The 23326-nt window shown below is 42.3% G+C and overlaps 1 protein-coding gene across 2 annotated transcripts in view; it reads right to left on the bottom strand.

Moving 5' to 3' along the window:
- Positions 1-23326, bottom strand: part of PTCHD1 (patched domain containing 1) — an 80584-nt gene that overhangs the window by 45081 nt on the left and 12177 nt on the right. Inside the window, exons 2-3 of one of the 2 annotated variants that reach the window (XM_084841744.1) lie at positions 1053-1079; positions 419-887 (exon numbers count right to left, since the gene is read on the bottom strand). In XM_084841744.1, coding sequence (XP_084697870.1) covers positions 419-887; positions 1053-1079 — 496 coding nt within the window. Of the gene's footprint in view, positions 1-418; positions 1080-23326 lie in introns of both variants that reach the window. The other variant, XM_084841743.1, reaches the window with a different exon arrangement.

A 23326-nucleotide genomic window follows, 5' to 3' on the forward strand; every position in this document is an offset into this window, starting at 1 on the left:
TTAGCCAGCTGGCTGATTAACGACTGGCTATAAATTCAGCCTTGCCGACCCCAGCTTTTTGCTGCAAACAACAGCACCTTAACCTTGGCTTTGCTTTCAAGATACCCAATCTGATAGGCTCCTAGACTTTGGCTACCCATCTGGGTAATGCTTTTGGATACCCCCTTGATTGGTCTTGATGCTTGCTAAAACTGCTACTGGTAAACTGACCTCTGGACTGCCTTGACCTCAACTCTGCCTGTGCCTGCAAACCCTCCTCAGAACTTCTGTGTATGACTTTGGACTGAACTGGTTGCTCTCTCACTGCTGCTCCTAGGACTATCTACACCTTGCCCAAGGCCCTTGCCTGCATTGAAACATGACACAAAGGAGATATTTCAGACAGACCCACAGAAATAACAGAATAAGAGATAGTTACCTAACACAATGAATGGAATCCCCAGGAAGGTAGAATTGTATTTCCCGCCAGTCAGGTTAATGATTCCAGCTGCAGTGAGAGTGGCCAGACTCACAGTTAACAACCCAAGGAGGCCAAGCCAGGGTTTGCTGCGGACACAGTCTTGCATGGAACAGCAGAGCATGGCCAAGGTTAGCACAAGGGCCAGGCTTGTGGTCAGGTAACGTTCCGAGACCCTACTTGTCTTCTGGAAGTCTTCTTGAAGAGATGATGAAGTGAAGGGGTACATCGTGACATTCTGGTTGGATTTCTGGAAAAGTTCAACAGTGTCGCAAAAGTTGGATTCCCACTTTTCTGCCACCATGTCATTCAGGGAGTTGATTGCCTGCAAGTAGTAGGTGAGCTGAATGGCTTCGGCAGACTTCACCCGGTCCTTGCTGTGCACGGTAACACCACCAAGCTGGTGCCCATTGTACACTGCTTGGCCATCCTTTAAGTGCGTGATTGGATACGTGATAGAAAAATTAGTTTGATTAGACAAGCGAGAAGCCTTTAGATCCTTCAGAACACGCACAATGTCATCCACTATGCAAGACTTGTCGTTATTTAGGATGCAGATATGGGCAAAGGTGTAATTGAAACCAGGTCTTTGTACTTGGATCCTGGTCACAGCAGAGTGCAACTACAAGGGAGAGAAAAACCACACATTATTTATCGTCTGATAATCTTGCATTTTGGCAAGTAGAACAGGAGCAGTAGGTTCGTCAACACAGCCTGTTTCTTCTTATCTAACCAAGCAAGCAGGTTTTAATAAATGCAGTAGTAATCATAAGTACCTGCTGAAAATGGAAAATATGCATGAAAGTATTGTGAGCATTCCCCAGCACCATTTCCCATAACCCAATTAGGTTCTAGCATAAAGAAATACTGTATATCTCAGTCAGTTGCTCTTTGTCTCTCACACATTCAAATATACAAACCCCTTAACTGCTTCAGTTTACAAATTATCCATCTACTACAAGCAAAAGGGTAGGTAACAGATGAAGCATATATCAGCTACTTTGTAATAACAAGATGAAGAATCATTTTATCTGATCAGTTTGTAAAAACAAAACAGTTAATTTCTCCATGCCATTTTGACTGATTGTACTACTGTAATGATTCTAAAATGGTGGAGTTACTACAAAGCAACCTTAGATGGCTGCTTAAATTAGGCCTGTTAGAGCAGAGGTGCAGAACTCCTTTCAGCCTGGGGGCCAAATTCCATTTTGGATAAACTTTTGGGGGCCAATTCCAGTGGTGAGCAGGGCTGAAGGCAAAGTGGGGCAGGGCCAACGACAAAAGGGGCAGGACCCCAAATGCAGCATATTTTAGCTTAAAGCTCTCAGTGGCAGTAACTAAGTCTTCGGAGAGACATTTCAACTTTTTAGAATGGGGAAAAAACTGCACAAAAGCTGGGAAACCACAAAAAAATCACAGGTTGGGGGGAAGAGGGTGTGGCCATCTGGACAACCCTAGAGGATTGGATTGAGACTCCAGGAGGGCTAGAACATAATTGAGGTATGGGAAATGGTGTAAAGGAATGATTTGGTCTCCAGACCTAAGGTTCTGTATCCTGAGGTAGGCAACTGGTGCCTTCTAGGAATTTTGGACTACAATTCCCATAAACCACAGCCAGCACAGCCAATTGTCATGGATTATGGGATTTGTAGTCCAAACATCTGCAGGGGACACACAGCAGGTTGCCTACCCCTGCTATAGGAGATGATGGAACTTTCTATTCACAGAACCATCCGGGTCATAATGTGCACTCAACATGAAGGGATGAGGGGAGGAAGATGTGAGACCGATCTCTATGGAAGAACCTATGACAGATGAGTGGATGTTTCTGATTCTGTAGTACTGTTACAATAGAGAGCACTATTTTCATGACTATAGTTTCAGACTGTTGTTTTAAATTGCTTTGTTGCTATTGGTATTGCTGGTATTGCTGTTCATTTTGTGGGAAGCTGCCTTGACCTTTGGAGAGGTGGGATACAAACCTTTAAAATAAAATAGGGGTCAAGAAAGGTTGGATGCCTGGAGATTGGAGCATTTAGAAGGAAAGATGCGGAGAGTGCAGGGAATTGCAGGCCAAGGTAAGTGGCTTGTGTGGCCCATGGGTGTCTGAATGGAAGAAGAGAGCATCCATCAAAGCTCAACATGGCAGCATGCAAAAGACACTGATTTTGGTTTTGAAATACACACATCCACCAAACCAAGAAACAAGCTGAATTGTAAAAGAGTAGAGAAGCTTGTTTCTATAGGTGCAGAGCCTCAGTTCTCTGAAGTCCATGGATTTTTTTTGCAGTTCAAAATCGAAACTGGTGTTTTAGAGACTGTCTCAGTTTAGAGAAAGAAATTTTAAAGAGCAGCATTTTTGAGGATATATGATTTATTGTTTAAACGATGTACTATGGGTTTCATTTGGCTAATTTTGTCTGCAGTTAGCAGTCTAAAAATTAAGATATGCTTAGGTATTTTGGGGTGCAGCAGCTTGCTAGCAGCACAACATCTCTAAAATTACATATATTTGTAATTATTGTTTGAATAAAGCTAATAAAATATTTATACTTTTAAATTTCACAAATATACCAAACAGTACAATTGTATGAGCAAAGTAATACATAACACATTTTATCTTCTCAAAGTGGTAATGCAAGCTTAGATTCAACAAGAAAATAAGTATTGCATATATTTCCAATTTCTGTCCAAATTTTCATTTGTAACCCCCCCCCCCCCCGCCCATAAGTATTCTTTCATCGCTTCAAAATTTCTGGAAATTTTACATGTTTAACTTGAGATCACAAAGAAGTTGGATAGTTTGATTTGCATTGGGGTACAAAGCTAATCTACAAAAGTCAGAAATTATGAATATAACCTTACTCTCTCTGGAGTTTAAAGAACATGTTCCCATTTAGCTGGCCTAATAAGCCCTGTAAACACCTAGGGGTTTATATCTCAGCTGACTTTACTGCATTATACAAACTTAATTACACTCTTTTGAAGGAGGTGATTACAAAGGACCTGTCTGAACAGGTAAAGCTTGGCTATTCGTGGTCAGCAAGAATTGCCATATTGCATATGAGTATTTCCCCTCGTGCACTGTTTTTGTTTCAGATGCTACCAGTATATTTATGTTGCAATCCTATGCATATTTACCTGGAGTAAGTCCCATTGAACTCAGTGTGGCTTAATGTTTGACTTGTTCAGCATTTTCCCTGATCTGGATGTAAACCATGGATAAAGCATCCTATGTTATAGAGGCCTTTTGTCATAGGAGGTTTAGCAGTTCTGAGTTTGGAAAGTCATTTTGGGAGTTGCACAGTTCTGGTATATTTTCACTCTGTTAAAAAACTCAAAACAAAACAGCCAATGGATTGAAATAGAGCAACATACTCTTGGGGACTATCTGTTAGTGTTGTATGGAATTTAAAATGGGTTGGATCCAGATTTAAGCAGAAATAAGACTTCCTTGCCCCTTCCTTCGCACCATCCCCTGAAAATGCTACACATGAAGTCAGGAGACCCTGTTGAATGGGGTGAGCTGTGTTGTGGAGGGGGAGGAATCCCCACAAATTTGGCAGAGGGTCCTTCCACAAGTTCTGCCCTTCCTTTCACAGAAGGTCCCTTCCTTTTGTAGAAGGCAGATCCTGGATCCAACCTGATATAATTTATCAGAGGTCGCCAATTCTCATACTGGATTATGAACATGTTATACTCACCTGGAATAAATATATTGCCTGGGTTGTTCTCCACTGACTCTGCTGGATGACCACCCTGAATTTTTTGCAAGTAACTACTTCACATTTTTTACCATCTTGATAAGGGCCAAGCTATATAGACTGATGAAATGTGTTTCAGAGGACTTAGTTAAGCAACTTGATAAAGTGCAAACTGGAACAGCTTTTCTTTGGGAACATAAGTTGACAGTTATACTTTGGCTGGGTTCACACGTAACATTAACCCATGGTCTGGGTTGTTGAACCTAACCACATTAATAAGCCATGGTTTGTTCAACTACAAACAACCCAGAAGGAGAAGCCATGGTTTGTTGGGTTGTGAACTCTGGGTTGTTTAAATCATGGGTTGTCATTATGTGTGAGCCCAGAACTGTAGGTTGTCCATGGGTTGTTTTGCCAGGCTACACAGGAGATGGGCAAGAATAGACCCCCCCCCCGCCACTCTACCTGTCAGAACTACAGTGCTGCAAAGACATTTGGGATACAGGGAGGAACAAGTGAAGGAGGAGGGAAACAAACAACCCAGGGACTGAGAAAACAAACCACGACTGGGTCCACACAACACAGTAGCCCCCACTCAAGGTTATGGATTAAATGTGGGTTATTGTTGAACCATGGGTTGTTGTGTTGTCTGAACCCACGAACAACCCACAGTTCATAACCCAACAACAATTGGTTCTCTTCATGGGTTGTTTGTGGTTAACAAACTATGGTTGTTAGCATGGCTGGGTTCAGACAACACAACAACCCATGTTTCAACAACTCATGGCTCAATGACAACCCATACTCAACCTTGAGTGTGGTTTATTGTGTTGTGTGAACGCAGTGTGTTCGATTGTCTGCCAGACAGATTCCAGGTAGGACAACATACCATGGGTTAATGTTATGTGCAAGTCAGGTCAGTGGCTATTGAGGCCATTTGCATTCACATTTGAAGGGTGTTTTCTTGCAAATCTACTAAATACTGATATCACTTGGGCCTAATACACTTCCTTTTCTTTCTTTCCTTTTGGCTAAAGCTTGGAAAAGTGACCTGAACAAGGAATTGGAGAGGGGAAAAAAGAGATGATATTTTGGGTTTCAATGCCCATTTATCTTTGGATGGGAGAATGTTTTTGAGTTTATATTACACCAGTTAGGTTATACCAGATCTCTAACCCCAGAAGCTGGAAGGGTTGCAGGCAAGTTAGAACATATTGACCCTGTTCACACAGTAATGCTAAGCCATCGTGGTTAGTGTTGTTAAGCAAACCATGGTGGCTTAGCATGTCATATGGGGGGAGAAAATCCTGACAATGACTGTTAGTAAACCACCCCAGGCAACCACCCCCATGAAGCAGGGTTAAGAGACCCTGGGGAGGCTTACCGTTATGTGTGGCGTGCTCTCTAGTGGTTAAAATAGGCTCTGGGTGGTTTCTAGGGTGCAGCCGTAGAGACGGTGGCCTAGAGTGTCCTGCAGTGTTGTGTTCTGGCAACACTCTAGGAATCACGGCCAGATTCTATGGTCACCATCGCATAGTGACGAATGGAGTGATTGGCACATGCATTTTCCCGGTGCGATGGTCACTGGGATAACTGGTGGTGGTGGAAGGAGGCCAGAGAACTAACTACTCCACAGGGATGGGTAAGAAAACCATGGATATCATGCAGTTCCTGGTAGTGTGATGGGCTCACAGGTTGTGGTTTTTCTACCGCCCCAAGTCGTAGTTCCCTTAACCACCCTTCCCCCAGTTGCATCTGAAGAGGGCCACTATTACTTATATTGGGAATGTGATGCAATTCAGTGTTTTGGAAGAATGCTGTCAATACATGTAGTAACCATCATATCAATGTTGCCCTGTTATTACTAAATTGCTTTAGGAGAGTTCCACATAGGAAGCTTTTAGCCACTTTGTATGTAGCGGCTATAATTTCTATAGCTAGGTTACAAAAAGTCAACCTACAACATAGATTTCAAAGGTTTGGGAGGTTCCTATAGTGTAGAAGCTGACTTTTCAAACAATGATAAGTAGACAGTCTAATATGAAAATTAATTTTTTTGGAAGTCTGGCTCTTTTGAACTGCTTATTTAGAGAACACTATTTGATCTTATTTATAGATGATATAATGCTTTATTGATATTTTGTTTATTGAAATTAATATCAATATTAATTTTAAGTCTCTGAAGTATATTGTGTCATTTGTACTTTATGGGTTTTTTAAAAAGTTCCTGATGTTTTGTATTCTTATTTTGTGATGGCATTTACATTTTTTTCAAATAAAAATACTTAAAAATATGGAGAGGGTTCATCCTGTATATGTTGTTTGTGTATAAAATCTAGCCCATATTTCTTCATTGCTTTTGTGATGCTCTGTCCCTAAGTCCCCAGAGTTGGCAATATTTTAAAAACAGTTTCTCCCTGAGGCTTTAGGATGGGCTCCTCAGGGAAATAAGCCAGTGTATCAGTTTATTAACTTTCAGGAAAAAAGAGACAATAGTTTGGGAGCTAGGCTGCTTCTGTTGTGGTGTTTTAATACTAATTACATTAATTAATAGTGTGTGTAATTCAGGCCTCAGACCTCTCCAGACTTACTTGGGAGTAAGCCCATTAAACATAGTAGGTCACCCTTCTGAGTAAACATGCACAAGATTGCAATGTTAAAGTGTTTAGCAGCACAATCCAGTGCAGGTTTACTCAGAAGCAAGTCCCACTAAATTCAATTATACTTATTCTATGTATGCTAGAATTGCAGTCTTAAGCTGCAGCCCTAAACACAGTTACTAGTAATGGTAAGAACCACTCAACACAATGTGACTTACTTCCAAGGAAACCTGCACATGACTGGAATGCAAGTTACTTAATTGCAATTGTGTGTGTGTACGTGTTGCGTGTGTGTGTGTGTGTGTGTGTGTGTGTTGAGCCATTTAGATGTGCATGGTTTTATTGTACTGCTTTTATGAAAAGCTCCCTTGAACAGAATGAAAAGGCAGAGTCTAGATACATAAACATTATGTATAAAAATAAACAACTGTTTGCATGACACTTGAAATGTATGGATGGGGTTTTGCGGGTGCATAGGGGGGAAAAATGACAAGAAGACACCAATAGAGTTGGGATAAAACTGGGCCACATTTATTGACATATTACAATCTGCGAAGGAAGCACCGGCGGGCGCATAGGTATTGAGTGAGGCATTCGTCGTCTGAGGCGTGGCGTGCACCGTAGCCACCCTGCAGATCAATCCACCCAATTCTGGGCTGGGAGACCTTCCCCTGTCACCCCCCCTCGAGCCACGGCACCCGAGTGGATGAGGAGGGTCAGCCTCAGAGGTAAGCCGTATCTCCCAACTCGGGGCCACGAAACCCGGAGCCGAAAGCCTCGGGCCTTACCAGTCACCTGAAACGGTGCCCACAAATGCTCACCAGTGGAGTGCCCGCTCGGAACCGCCATTACAGTTATGTGACTGGATAAGAATAGCAATCAGATGATACCAATCAGCCTACATTACTCCCTATCCCACCTGCAGTATGAAATAGGCAACCCCCCCCCCCATAGCCCGGCCAATCTGGCTAAGAGCAAAAATTCCTACTTGGCAACCAGTACAACCCACACTGCATGTTGGGAGGGAGGGAGGGAGCCAGAAAAGCAGAAATGAAAGTGGAGAGGGGGCGGCGCAGCCTAAATATCAGCCGGCTAACCCCCGCCCCACCAGGACATTGAGAGCGAGGGCCAATGGCCTTAGACCTCGTCCTGCCCTTACCCCCCCCGCAACATCCCCCCCCCCCGTGGCCAGGCAAGCCGGATGCGGGGTGACGGGACATAGAATGATTGGTTGGTAGAAAGGCTGATATCCTGTGTTTATCTTTCTCTCTTTGATCACAGGCCTCTGCTTCCACATGAACCAAGTGACAGCACAAGGGGAGAGAAGGGAAAATACTGCCCTAACCAGTCGGTTTCTGTCTTCCCCAGTTATCTCTCTTCCTCTGTTTCCCAAGGCTCCTGAGCAGCACTGAGCCATGCAAGTATGAATCCTGCTGGGGGTGAGCCAAGTGACAGCTGGCAGAAGTAGGCAACCCAGTGACCTCCAGATGTTTTGGATTACAACTCCCATAAGCCCTGAACACTGGCCATGCTGGCTGGGGCTACTGGAAGTTGTAGTACAAAACATATGAAGGGCACCAGGTTGCCTGCCTCTGCAGTAGAGCAAGGACTGGGTGGAGAGGAGAAGATACTGCCCTAGCCTATCTGCTCCCTTTGCAAGCCATCTTCAGATTTTGAAGGGATGATCTGGACTGGACATAGATCTTCAATTCTCAAACTGTCCTGGTAAAAAAAAATGGTACAGCGCAATCCTAGATGTACCAGTAATTGCTGTCCTTCTTTCTGAAAGTGTTGCAGCTGTATGATACAGCCTATTATGGCAATGTAGTAGAACCCCTATTGCTAACAGTTGCCAGCACCTGCTGACTCATTATGATTAGCAAAGCCCAGTAGATTTGAGACCTGGAGGACTGTTTCTGCCACCCCCACCCCCCTCAAGTCCTTCCCATTGTGAACAGCTGCAAAACTGCATTCAATTTTCAGTCATTATTTCAGCCTCAATAATTCATTTTTCAAGGAATTTATTTGAATGCCTTCTTCTTTGTCTGATATAAAACATGAAAGGTGCTATAAATGTGAATTACTACAGTACATGCTAATTCATTTGGACATAGTATATTAAAAGAATTCCCCAGGAAACTTTTTAGTTTAATGACAGTGAAAGATGTTTAATTGGGGCAGCATTAGGGTACACTTAATCGACACAGAATTGTTAAATGTGAATGCAGGATTTGAAAATGGTGCAGTGGAACAGCTTGGCCTGATTGAGATGTTTTATTATTCTGAAGAATTGTTGTCAACAAAAAATGACAGTTAAAAAAAACAAACATTAGAAAGGGCAGATTAAATGGATGATAATATAACCTGCATGAGGACCTCGTAACTGAGATGCAAAAATGAGTGGCTGACACTGCTTAGTCATTGTTCATAATTTAGGAGCTTGCTCAGTATAAATAGTTTTATACACAAGAACACTGCATCCCCATTGAAGCACTGCAGCAGTGAGGCTTGTGCAACATTACCAGTTGCCAGGGTGTCACACACTTTCCTCCCTTTCCTCAAATTAAACACAAGTATTTTTCCCCTTAAAAGTACATTAGACTTCCCCCTCCTCAAACTGTTTAGGGACCAAAACCAATAAAAGAATAGCTTATGTTCCAAAGTGTGTGTGTGTGTGTGTGTGAAGCAATAGCTACAGCTGTCATGCCAAACCTCTATTTTTATGAAGAGAAATTTTATGGTGCAGAACTGGAAGCCCATGGGTCAAATCTAATAATTCAGCAGTTGGCTCAACACTCACAAGGGAAGGGCCATGGCTCAGTGGTAGAGCACATGCTTTGCATGCAGAAGGTCTCCGGTTAGATCCAAGGCATCTCCAAGTTAGGGCTAGGAAAGTATCCTGCCTGAAACTCTGGAGAGCCATTGCTGCCAGTCACTGTTGACAACAGTGGGCTAGATAGACCAAGGGTCTGACTCAGCAGAAGGCAGCTTCCCATGTTCCACCAATGTGAGGAAAAGGAGATGTTTAGCCCCAGGGGTCCTTCGTAGCATCAGAAGAAAGGACAAACTGCCCCAAACATAAGAGCTATATTGTTTTGTCAGTGACCTAGGAAAGGCAGCATATTGACTGGGGGCTTTTTAAAAAAACCTCAGCCAATTATGAGCACAAGTGGCAGCAAGTTAATAATAGGGAGCGGGGAAACTCTTCTTTATTTTAGTCCATTGGCCAATCTAGTTGCTAACCATTATTTTTGTCATTTCTTTGCTTTGATAATTGGATGTCACTGTAGAATACATTTTAGTAAACTTTTAAAATAGGCCTTTCTAAGGTATTTCTCCTGTAATTTTAGATAGGCATAAATATGTATTCAGAGAGATAATAATTTAGGCAGGCAGTTCCAGAATTCAAATGAAAGTACTTCCTTTGAATTTTGGTTATAGGTTTCATCTGGAAGTATGTTCAGATTACAGAGGGTTAGGTAATCATTATATGAAATAATCAACAGAGCAGGGTTCCATCCCAGAGACACAATTTTGGACGAAATGTTTGGGAGTGGGCGGAAGCAGCATTAGAGATTCTAGTTCTACTCTTTGAAGGAAAAGATCACATGCACATCAGTAAATTAAATAGGAGGGTACCATACAGAAACCCTGTAAGTGCTGAAATTCTGAACAAAGAAATGTATGCATTAATTCATGATTACAGTTCTCTACACATATATTTTTTTAAACAGCAATTTGACATGGCTAGCTGCCCAAAAGTAGTTAGAACAGTCCTAGTTAGTTCCCCCTCTGCTAACATTTTATGGGATGCTGTCCTTCTATAATTACATCTATAACTCTATTAAAATCTATTTAACACCAGGTCTGCCCGCAATAAGATCCATGATAGTGATTCCATCATGGATGAGAAGGCTGATCTGGCATGTATTACTGAGACTTGGGTGGGTGAACTGGGTGGGGTTGATCTGAACCGGCTGTCTGCCTGGGTACACAGTGCAGTACCAACATAGGCTGGAGGGATGGGTGGTGGTGGTGGTCATCTTGGTTAATAGAACTTCTCTCTCTCTCACCAGGAAACCACTCCAGCTTGGAGCAGGCCATGAAGGGTTGCACTTAGTGTTGGGGCATAGAGACAGATTGGGGATGCTGCTGGTGTCCCACCCAGTCTGCTCCCCAGTGGCCTTCTTGACCAAGCAGGCAGGCGTGGTCTAAAGTGTGGTGTTGGAGGAACCCAGGACAGTGGTTCTGGGTGAGTTTAATTTCCATGCTTAGGCTGTCTCTGAAGTTCCACCTTGAGACTTCATGGAGTCCATGACAACCATGGAGCTGTCTCGTTTGTCATTGGCCCAATACATGAAGCGGGGCATACTTTTGATTGGTCTTTGCACCAAGCTATGAGATGAGTTGTCAGAAAATGTGTGTGCGTGCGTGTGTGTGTGCGTGCTTCCAAGTAATCCCATTGTCACAGTCAGATCACTTCCTGGTGAGGTATTACTTCCCTCCTGCAGGGGTGTGGGACACATTTGGATGGTCCATCCCAGGAGAATGATGGAATCCAATGGATTTCTGAACACTTGGGGGGATTTTCCAGTGGAGACAGCTGGTGAGACTTAGTCTCACTGTGGAACAGTGAGATACAGAAGGCCATTGATTTGATTGTACCCGAGTGCCCTCTCCAGTGCTGTAGAGCCCACTCTGCTCCTTGGTATATTGGGAAGCATGAGACAATGAAACAGGCTGTACATTGGCTAGAGCGCAAATAGTGTAAGACTTACAGTGAAGATAACCAAGCACACTCTAGAGCTCATAATTGTGCCTATTGTGTGGTGGTGCAGACAGCAAAGAAGGCTTATTTTGCTGCCTCCATTGCATCCTCGAGTACCCATCCAGTAGAGCACTTTTGGGTGGTCTGGGGGTTAACTCTCTTTCCAGTGAATGGAGCCTGGCCCCCTTCAAGGACCCACTGTGACCTTTTTGCATAGCACTTTAAGGCCAAAATCATTTGTCTCCACAGCTAACTTTATGCTGTATTTAGCACAGCTCTAGTTGAGGTGTCTGATGCCACCATCTGCCTGATTTTGTGGGATCAATTTCAGTTGCTGTGCTGATGACGTGGACAAGATACTTGCACCAATGCGACCGACCATGTGGCCTCTCAAGCCTTGCCCCTACTGGCTAATAAAAGCTAGTCGGTATGACCAGGTGGTCCAGGGAGTGGCAAATGCATTTTTGCATGAAGGGGTGGTTCCTGCTCTCCTTAAGGAGATAGCAGTGTGACCACTCCTGAAGAAACCAACTCTGGACCCAATGGTATTTGACAACTATTGCCCTGGCAAGATGGAAGCCCTGTGGGTGAACGATTCTCAAGTTCGGGAGATAGGCTCATTGCCTGTTCTGATGGGGTTGCACTCCCTTTGAAATATCAGGTTCATAGTCTGGGGGTTCTCCTAGATTCATCATTGTTGCTGGAGGCCTAAGTGGCCATGATGGCTCGGAGTGCCTTTTACCAGCTTTGACTGGTTCGCCAGCTATCCCCCCTGGGCAGGGATGGCTTGGCCACTGTGGTACATGCGCTAGTAACCTCAAGACTCACTTACTGTAAAGCGCTCTATGTGGGGCTGTTCTGGAAGCTGGAGCTAGTACAGAATACAGCAGCCCGGCTGTTGTCAGGAGCTGCCTCTTTTCAGCATGTAACTCCTTTGCTGAGGGAGTTGGGAGGGCTGCCTATTTGCTACTGGACCAGGTTTAAGGTTTTGCTACTAGTGTATAAAGCCCTAAACAACTTGGGACCAGGATACTTCAGGGAGCGCCTTCTCCCTTACCAACATGCCCTGATGACCTTGAGGTCGTCAGGGATGCCCCTGGTGGCTCTGCAAGGACTTAGGCCTAGTTGGAGTCTACCCGGAGTAGAGCCTTCAGTGTGGTGGCTCCCCTTCTGTAGAACTCCCTGCCTCTGGAGGTCAGGCAGGTGCCAACGTTGTGTTGTTTTTGGCACCTGCTCAAGATATCTTTATTTCAACAAGGCTTCCTTGATTGACCAGCCATGTTTTTTTTATTGGTATTGTTTTTAAAAACTTTTATATGGTGTTTTATTCCTTTAATCTTTTATTGTTCAATGCTCTGGAATCTGTTTAGATATGGAGCGGTATGTAAATGTTGTAAATAAATACATACATACATACATACATACATAAAATCAGTGTGTCTCCTGCGACAGAGATTATATGTGGGCTTGTCCTTATGGGAAGTGTTGGACTACTTTAATTGGGCTTCTTTTACAATCCCACAAAAGTAGTTGCTGTTTTCCCAATACAACATAAGGGAGAAAAATGACTGTGTTCCCATTGGTGAGAAAATACAGAATAGCTGTTATAATAACAGTATGCAGGCACTGAATGCTGTTCATACTGCAGAAGATTGCAGGGGTAAAATAGGATATGATAGTTGAAAATAAGTAATGCTTTGTGCTGGTTAGCATGCAGTGAAGGAGGGCCTCTATTTGCATGTCCGTTTCAGTTTGTGAATGCTAGCAAAAGAAAACATGGCTTAAGACTGAGAAATACCGGGGGAAAAAGGGTGGTTTGGCATGGCCTGGTTATAGACAAAATGTTCAACCTGGGTTACAGACCCAAGGCCAATAAAACTCACCCCAGCTCAGATAATTTGCACCAAACATTTGTGTCTATAAAAAATGAACACCCCATTTCTTCTAATTTGTCTTTCATCTAAAAGAGTGGTGACTCTAATAGGCAATAGTGACTGTAAGTGCACTCTAGGATAATTAACTGACAGAAATTTACATAGATTTTGGGAGGGAGGGAAAATACTTAATTTTTACAAGCCTTTACCATGCAGCCTTGCTGAGAATATGAACATTTTAATAATCCTCTCAAAAAATCCTTTCTAGTACAGATTTCTCAGATGATTATAAAGAAAGAGGGCCTGGTCAAGTTCTGTAATCACAGCACTAACACCTGCTCTCCACCTGGGCAAATGGCTCTAGGGTAAGACCTCTGCCCCCATCTCCTCACTCTCAGTTTAAGCTGCTGCCAGAATCACTAAGTTGATCCAGGGAGTCCTGTAGCCCACAGGGAAGTCCTGTGGCCCAAGATCTTGCAAATCAGACTCTCTCAGCGGGCTCTGGTGGCTAATTTGTCTTGGCTGCTGTGTTTAGCCATCCTTTTAATATCCCACAAAGCCCCAGAAAGATGCTAAGCTGGAGGAATTGTGGGAAATTAAAAAGTGGGTAGATCCAGTAGCTTGGCACTGCTCAGAGTGCTGGGCCAGGAAAATAATTAAGAGCCCTGGCTATGTATCAGCAGTGGGCCCTGGCAGCTACAGATGCTGGTCCTGAAAATAAGTCACAAAAGTTGCTAGCTACTTCACAAAAAATATTATCCGTTTGCTCACACATAACTCTATTAGTCACTTGTGGCATATAGAGACCGTGACAGAAACACACACACACACCCCATTTCTACAAAATTTCCCTTCTTCGTTATACGGATATTATCACTTGCCACATATGACCAGCTGAGTGGCTCTTTACAAAGTGCCAGATTATTACAGGATTCCTTCCTTACCTGCTTTCTTCCATTGTACTTAGCCTTAAGGAAGTGAGTTGGGCCAGCCAGGTTTTACTTATTTATTTATGGGATTTCTATACCATCTTTTTGAAGCAAACCATGGTGATTTACAATTTGGTGTTGTACCAAATTTGGTGTTGGTGATTTACAATTTTTTTAGAAGATTAAATGATCAAATAAAATTATAGTGAAAGTCTAAAAGCCAAATTAAAAATATGTCTTGACCCCCTTCCTGAATGCAGAGACAGTGGGGACCAGTTGCAACTCTGCAGGGAGTGCGTTACAGAGTTTGGGAGCAACACAGGCAAAAGCCCTTTCCTGCATGAATGACAAACAGGCATCAAGAGAGGGTTTCTTCTAAAGGGTCTGTCCTGCTGGTCTTAGTAAATGAGCAGGTTCATATTGACGTAGCCAGGCCATAAACTGTTTAGAGCTTTAAAGGTTAAAACCAACACTTTGAATTGAGCCCGTAAAACAGTTGGCAACCAGCGTAGATCTTTTGGTACTGGAATGATGTGATCATGATACAGTACACTGATTAGCAGCCTAGTTGCTGCATTTTACACCAACTGAAACTTTTGGACAGTCTTCAAGGGTAGTCCCATAAAGAACACATTGCAAAAGTCTAACCATAATATAACAAAGGTATGGGCAACTGAATCAGGAGGAATCTTAGTTGGTGTACTAAACACAGTTGTGCAAATGTGCTCCTTGCCACTGCTGCCACTGGAAATCCGAGGCCAGCATAGGATCCAGGAGCACTCTCAAGCTCTGAACCTGATCTTTTGGGGGTGGGTGGGGGTGGGTAGGTTGTTGCTCAGGTGTGAAAAGCACTGGTCTTCCATCCCTTTATCCCTGCACTCAGAGAGGCTGGTTTCAATGCCAGGCTGTCTCTGTGATTGCCTGAGTGGAAGGAGAGAGAAGGAGCTGAGAAAAGGAGGAGCCCCGAAACACTCCTCCCATCAAACCAATGAATTGTTACTTAGTATCCTGATCTTTATAGGCAGACTCTTACACCAACTTTTCAGTTAAGTTTCTCTCACATCTTCCTTTTATTTGGGGTGTATGTGTGTCTTGGATGCTGCTCCCCCCCTTTAAGTTGTACTTACTTCAGTCCTTCGAGGAAGCCATGTTTCACCTACAACCTGGACATCATAGCCTCCATTTTGCCTCATATTTCTGGCTGGTCACTATGCAGTGTGAGCTCCAACTCTAACAGGGGCCCTGGGCAAAATTTCTGCTGGTGGGCCCCCTCCTCTGTCACTGGGTCCTGGTGGGCTTATCTGGCCATGGGTAGCAGCGCTCCAAGAAACACTGGGAGATGGTGTCAGGGGCATTCTGGGAAATTAAATGGGTGGCTAGATTGAGCCTGCAGGTGCTGCTTGGTGTGTTGGGACAGAAAAATTTAAGGGGGGTATAGGACAAACACTGACAGAGGTCCCTTAGTACAAGTTCTGGCCCCTGACACTAGGATTTTTAAAAAAATACTTCTGGCAAAAAAAAAATAAAATGCCCAAATCAGATTGATATTTCCATATCTGTTAAGAACATACTACTACACTGTAATTGGTTTAATAAAATGATGTTTGAAGCATTGTAAGATTGATCTAATTCATGCTAAATTATCTTGAAAATATGCCTTGGGAAAAGAAGCAGTGATTCTGATTCACATGAACGAGAAAATACTGAGGGGCCTCTGACTGTGTGATGTTGGAGTCATTTCTTCATTATTAGATCCCACATGCTGCAGTAAGAGTCTGAATACAGAACCATATGGGTGAGTCAATTTCTGTGGGTCTTTCCCATTTGATAATTGCCTGGCCCCATCCATGTAGTTCCTGTCTCCCAACGTTTGCAACAGCAGCATGGGATCTTGTTTTGGGAGGTAGCTTATTTGCCACTAGCAGCATGCATAAACAAGGCTCAAACCAGAGGGCAAATAAGGACATTAATGAACTTGCAAGTTCTCCTCCTTCCACAAATTCTATTTATTCCACACATCCGTTAGCCTAGGTGAAGTACTTTCGCTGGGAATCCCTTCATTCTTTTCCAAAGACTGATTTTCATTCCAGTGTTAAGTAAAGAGAAGATCTACATGACATCATCCCTTAGCTGTTGCAGGATGTTGGTTGTATCTTCTCTGTGTCGATAATCTTATCTTTTCTGTACTGAATAGGTAGACAAGAGTAATATTTTCTTCTGTAAGTGGTCAGGTTGCAGGTTCAGTTTTCAAGGAAGATACAGGACTGAGAAGTCAGCCAACCAGACTATGGAATGTCACAAAATATTGTGAGATTGCCAATGTTTAGGGCTGTAATCTAATTAATTGGTTAAAATTTCTTTAATCATACTAATTTTAGTCAATTACATTTTCATATGGGTAAAAACAGTATTTATGAAATGTACTTTCTTCTTGGAGTATGCTGGCATATTTTAAGATGACACTTGCTATCTGCAATTTTTATAAGTATTTGTATGAAAAACACTGTTAAGAAAAATCTGCCCATTTAATTTGGGACACCTTCTTAGTGAATTAATAGTTTTAACTGATTAATTCATAGTATGAAATTGATTAACTAATTAATCAATTAAATATTGAACCCCTACCAGTTTTGCAATAGCCTTTTTCAAAGACTACAAAGGTGCATTTTAACAGAAATTGGTAACCCTATGAAATGTGATTCCATAGCAAATTATAGTGTAATGTGCAATTTATGGTTGCTAGTGGCTTAAACCGGTCAGAAATTTGACAAATTTATACACAAGGCAAAGGCAAAGTCAAGTAAATGTAACACTTGCCTCCATGGTAATGCTTTCAAATAGTTCCTGTGGTGGCCTACAAATATATATCACCATAATTAATTTCTATTTTTTCCTGCTTCAGATTGCCATCTTTAAAAAAAAAAAAATGGGCAGAGGTTCATAACAGATAGAGATCCATAGGTCAAGTTTTTCCTACCATTACATCTCATGCTGGCAAAAGCTTCACTTGTTTAAAGCCAGAGTTCTTGTCTATAAAAGGTGCCTCCTTAACCCTTCTGCTCACAAGTCCTTCCTGAAAAAATCCATGTAGATTGTTTATTTCTGACATAATGTATTTTCATATGTATGTATGTCCCCAGAGCATAGAGATAGAGATCTCTCTATGCTATTCCTAGCACCACTTAGTGATATTTTTTAAATATGGTAAGCGGTATGTAAATCATTACATAAATACAAAAATAGGATTTAAACCATGCTACGGGTATCTGCCAGCGGGGCAGTACATGAATGTAATAAGCAAGCAAACAACCATTCCCAGGGTATTCTTATGTATAAAATGCTTATGTCTGAAAAGGTCTCATGGAGTTCATTTAGACAAAATGAATCTGAATCGGTTCACCTGCCATAATAGGAGACTAGATAATTAACTTGTAACAAAACATGGTGCATAAGATGTTACCTTTAGCTCTTCTCCCTCAGCATAACTGAGGGTGCATACAAACACACATGCAAATCAGGACATAGCCTGGCTTTTTTCCCTCTCACAGCTTGAGGTCTCCTTCCACCACCCCTGCACAATGCATTTGACAGCCATAGTGGCCCTTGAATCAAATTGATTCAGGGTCTGTTATGTCCCTCCCCTGCTCCAGGAGCATTGCCCACTTTTTTTTTTAAGCCACATGTACATACATTTAATAAATGTAGTTTTCACACACACACACACACACCCTTTAATAAAAAAAGAAGAAGCAAAAATCAGACAATTTCAAAAGCCTTGAAAAACTGCTTCAGAGAGGATGTGAGAGGTGGGTTGGTGATGTCACCAATTCCCAGCCAGTCAGCACTGTGCATAGCCTACCTCTTACAGCATCTCCAGAACTGGTTTCTTAATCCATGAGAGAAAATGATACATCTAAACAAAATATGGCAAATGTGCTTCCACAGCAAACTCACTACTTAAATTATGTACGTCTGTATGCACCCGGAGAGTGCTACTCTGCAGCTAGCCATTTTCATTATTTTGATGACTCAACATATTTGAAATAGCAAAGCTGAACCTAAAGACAAAACAGGAAGCAGTAAGGAGTCTACAGAGAAAAACGGGGGTGGGGGGGACTTGTTCTCACACCTGTTAACAAGATCCTTTAAAACATAAAAGGAAAAAGATCTCCTCACGTTAAAAAATGTCAAGAGTACAATGCACAAAGAAGTATCATCTGGGAAATTGGTGGGTATTTTCAAAAATAAAAAACAAAGCACAGTGTGTATTAAAGTCTTTCCTATTGTTTTTATGTAAACAAATTGTATTCCTACCATGGTTATATAATCCTTTAAATCCTATAAACCCTGCTGTACAACATGGTGCTATGATCCAATCGATGGCCTCCCGGTCCTGCCTCTGCAAAATCCCACCCCCGGACAAGACTAAGCTGCCCAACACAAACAGAGGGTTCTGTGGCTAAACTGGGATGTTCCCAAGCCAAAAATGAACCAAAAACAGATTGAAACGAATCCAGCATTGATTCAGGACAACAGAAAAGACTCCCCTGCATTTTCATGAGAGTTGATGCCCTCTGACTTAGAAGCCCTTCCCCATGATCCTGAATCCCCTTTGTACCTGTTGGTGGAATGGCAACATCAATTTTAAAAATAAATATGCACTTGTGTGGAGAGGAGAAGATTTGTGACCAGGGAAAGGCATTCTGAACAAGCTTAACACTTTTCTTGAATGGGACTTCATATGCCTCAGGAGGACCAATCTCAGGGGTAGGCAGTGTTGGGCACCTGTCAAGGCCCATGCTTCAGCAGGAGGCACACTGCTGACCACCAGATCCCCCTGACCCTAGTGCTGTTCATCTTGACATTGCCACCTGCCCACCCACTTTGTTCCTCCGGCTCAAAAAGAGAGGAGCAGCAAGCTCAAAAAGAGAGTGAGCAGAAGTAACTGGAGCTGCCACTGCCTGCTTACCCGTCTGCCCTTTCTCTCTGGAGGCAGAGGGGCAGCAACTGGCCACCTGCACGGAGGATGCGAGGGGCCCCTGGGGGTCTGCCAAAACCTGGAGCCAACATGATGCTGCAGGAATGGACCGTGCAACTGAAAATAAATTCCACAGCTACATCTTGGCTATAATTCCAAGATTAAGATTCTGGAATTAGGGACTCAGGCATTGGATCCTAATAATTAGGACCCAACTGTTATTAATACCACGTTGATATACAACTATCCCAGGCTAATTTGGATAGTAGTAAAGAATGAGGGATATTTTGGGTGTTTCATACAACAGCTTGCCCATCCTCAACCTTCCAGCTTACCTGTTCTCAGCCATGTCAAAAAAATATTTCTTTTTTCCTTTTGTTTTCAGACCACTGTACGTGGTATTTTGTAGGGAAATATGGTCTGTCGTTCCTCTAAATTATGCTGTGTCACTAGACATGTGGCAATATATAGTTCGCCATATAAAATTAGTCTGAGGGATATATTTTGTTCCAGCAGAGTGAGTAATCTGACAAAAATAGAAAAACATTGTCGATATGACAGCCTGACACTTGTGACACTACCGCGGAACTATAAATTCTGGCCTCTGTTGTTTACAGATTGACTTTGAGGCCAAGGACAAAGAGCAACCTGTGGTTAGAAGAACTAAAAAAGATGCTGCATGGAGGCAGGGTTAAAGACTCTCATGATGGGAGACATTTTTTCTTTACAAAGCCAGAGCCCCTGGAGCCATGTCATTATATGAGAGTTGTTGCTGGAGAACCTCAGGTTCTCTCATGAAAGAGAAAAATTATCTCCTCGGAGCTTTGAGGACGGAAATGTTGCAAATGTCAATGGCACACACCCCAGAAGACAAGGTTTAAGAAGCTGTTTTGAAAACAAATCTGTTTTTGGGATTCTGCCTTAGTGATCTGTGAGCACCTGAGTTCAAGAAAGTTGCTCAGGCTAGTGACTTCTTATTGGTTTTAACCTCATTGGTGGCTGATTGAAGTGATTATAAATTAGTTACTTAGCTTCTTTTTATAAGACAATTGGAACAGTGGAACCCAACAGAGAACAAATCCATTGATGATTGTAATAGTGACTTAGCATAAATCTCATTCTAATATGTATAATTGGGACCTGCAATAAAAGGTTGCAGTGTACCCCACCCCCTTAGAGGGTTTCTCCTGTTCAGAGCTCCAGCCTGTCTGGAAACAGAGTCTTGTACACTGTCCAGGTTGGCGGGGGGAATTTCAGGAAAGTAAAAAGGATACTTTTCCTCCCTATCCCCTCCCTGTTCAGGTCTTCTCCTGCTGTACTATATAGTGCTAGAGGGCTCAGATTTGAGTCTGAATGCCACCTCAGAATCTGAGTATTTCTAGCTATATTGAAGTCTGGGGAGTGGGAGAGGGAAAAGGTTACCTTTTTCCCTTCCGTTCTCCTTGAAACAGTCCTATTTCCTCGATATATTCTCTGCCTACTGAAGGTGGGGAATTTTACTCACATCTCTTCTATAAGCAGTTAGGGGCTTGAGCAGACCAATTTCCTCTTTCTCCCCCTCACTTTCAGTTTCCTTCCCCGACCCCCTCTTCCTCAGCTGCCACCTCAACATTCAGTATATCCTAGATGGTCACACATCCTTTTCAATTTTTAAAAAATCTTTCTCTTTTAAATTCCAAAAGTATATAATTGTATGGACCCAAGGTACCTATGTAATTCCTATGTACCACCTTATTTTTGGGTTGCCCTGTTTGCTTCCAGACTGATAGGCATTTAGTCACCCAAGTTGCTGCTGTGAAAATTCAAAATCTGGTGAACATCCACATGTAAATACTGGTAAGCGCAGATGACTTGACTGAATGTTTGAAAACTTGGAGATACACTAGTAAGTATTGACCATCACCTATATGTGATTGCCACCATACACTTATGTACGGTTGAGAAGTGTGAAAATATATAACTATTTTTGGTTACTGTTCACAAAATTTATATGGGATTGTCAGGATTCTTATGTGAATGTTGACAGTCATCAAATTCTGGACGTTCCCTGTAGCATAAATAAAATGGTCTGACATGCTAAACATAGTCATGCAGGGTTTTGTAGATTCTGCAATTCTTTAACTGTACAGCACAAAAATTGGCACTAGGAACAAGGTTTAGAATGTTAAAATATCAGCTTTTATAGTAGGTGAATTAATAGTCTTTGCTGAAGGCATGTGGGAAATATCTGGTAAATTCTCAGAATTTGGTAAGGCGTATGTAGAATTTCCAGGAGACTGTAATTCAATGCTCCACTTAACCTCTTGGCCTCCCCTATGACCATCAGAAGCAGAATAAACTGTGTAAAACAAATTATATATGTTTTACACATTCACACACACAAATAGGCTTAAATCACAAATGTATACAGATCTCAGAGTTCAAAGCTTGGTAATGAGATCGATCGATTGATCGATCGATAGATAGATAGATAACATTTATATACCACCTTTCCTCCAAGCAGTTCAAGGTGGCATACAATGTTCTCCTCCCTCCCCATTTTATCCTCATGAAAACCCTGCAGGGTAGATAGGTAGGTAGGCTGAAAGCTAGTGACTGGCCCAAGGTCACGCAGTGAGCTTCATGGCTAAAGTGGATTCTGAACCTGGGTTTCGCCAGTCCTAATCTTACAGTCAAACCACTCCACCACAACCCAGACTATACCCAGCCTGGTATACCCTGCTGGTAAGTTGTACCAACTGAAGATGTACAGTACAGTGCTGGGACTGCTGTCATTTTCTGCTGTCATCTGCACTGGCTTCCAGACTGTTTCTGGACCCAATTCAAAGTACTGGTTTTGACCTTTAAAGCCCTAAACAGCTTAGGGCCAGGTTCCTGAAGGATTGTCTCTTCCCATATATGCCTACCCAGACAAGATCTTCTTCAGGAGCTCTTCTCCAGCTGCCCTCACCAAATGAGATGAGAAGGATGGCTACTACAGAAAGGGGCTTTTTAGTGGTGGCACCCTGGTTATGGAATGCCCTCTCTAGAGAGGTTTACTTGGTGTCTATGTTGTGTGTTTTTTGGTGCCGTACGAAGACCTTTTTATTTTCCTTGGCTTTTTAATCTCAAGACGAAGGTGTTTGACTGCTTCTAAAATCTGTACTTTTGGTACTCTCTGTTGTGGGTTTTTATTCTGATGCTGGTTTTATCTGTTTTAGATATGTTTATGTTTTAATTTTTACTGGAAACTGCCGAGATGACTTTTTTTGTTAATGGGTAATATTCAAATGAAGTAAACAAGAAATAAATAACAATAAATATTCCACATGGTTCCTAGCTACCCACCTACTGCCTGCCAACTCTCTCTCTCTCTCTCTCTCTCTCTCTCTCGCACACACACACACACACACTAAAGGCTCATAATTGTATAGTATCTTAAGAAAGATGCTCTTATGCTGTGAAATCTCCCCTGCTGAAATGCAATTTATTCACATCCATTAAGAGTGAAAGAAGATTTTCATCACTATCCCAAACACATTTATATGACAGTGAGGGTTGATAACATGCAGCATCAGAAACTGTTCTTTTCCTAATAGTGCTCAACATTCAAAAGGGCGCCTCACCATAAGTATCCTATGTTTTTGAAACTAAAATATTTGTACATTACAGAAAGCATAGGAAAACATTTGTCACAAATTGCCACCAAATTAATAGCATCAAAATCTTCTCTCAAGATGTTCTGTTTGCATCAAAGCTGGACTAGGTATTACCAAGGTATCTTTTTATATCCTCTGTCTCATTAGTCTTCAACTGGTGGATCAGGACCTAGTACTGGAAAATATGTGGTAAAGAATTAAAAAGTGGATCCCCATATACAAGTTTGAGCTAAAGATGGGTCCTTGATCTGAAAAGGTTGAAGACTATTGCTTGTCTGAGGAAGGTGGGGCTGGCCGTATCATTAGGCAGTGAGGTGACTTGACTCAGGCACCTGATTTTGGGTATTATGAAAGGTCAGGAAATTGTTGTTTATTTAA

The sequence above is a fragment of the Heloderma suspectum genome, chromosome 3 (assembly GCF_057233095.1).
Source record: "Heloderma suspectum isolate Gila_16-S chromosome 3, 16-S_ref, whole genome shotgun sequence".
Classification (NCBI taxonomy): domain Eukaryota; kingdom Metazoa; phylum Chordata; class Lepidosauria; order Squamata; family Helodermatidae; genus Heloderma; species Heloderma suspectum.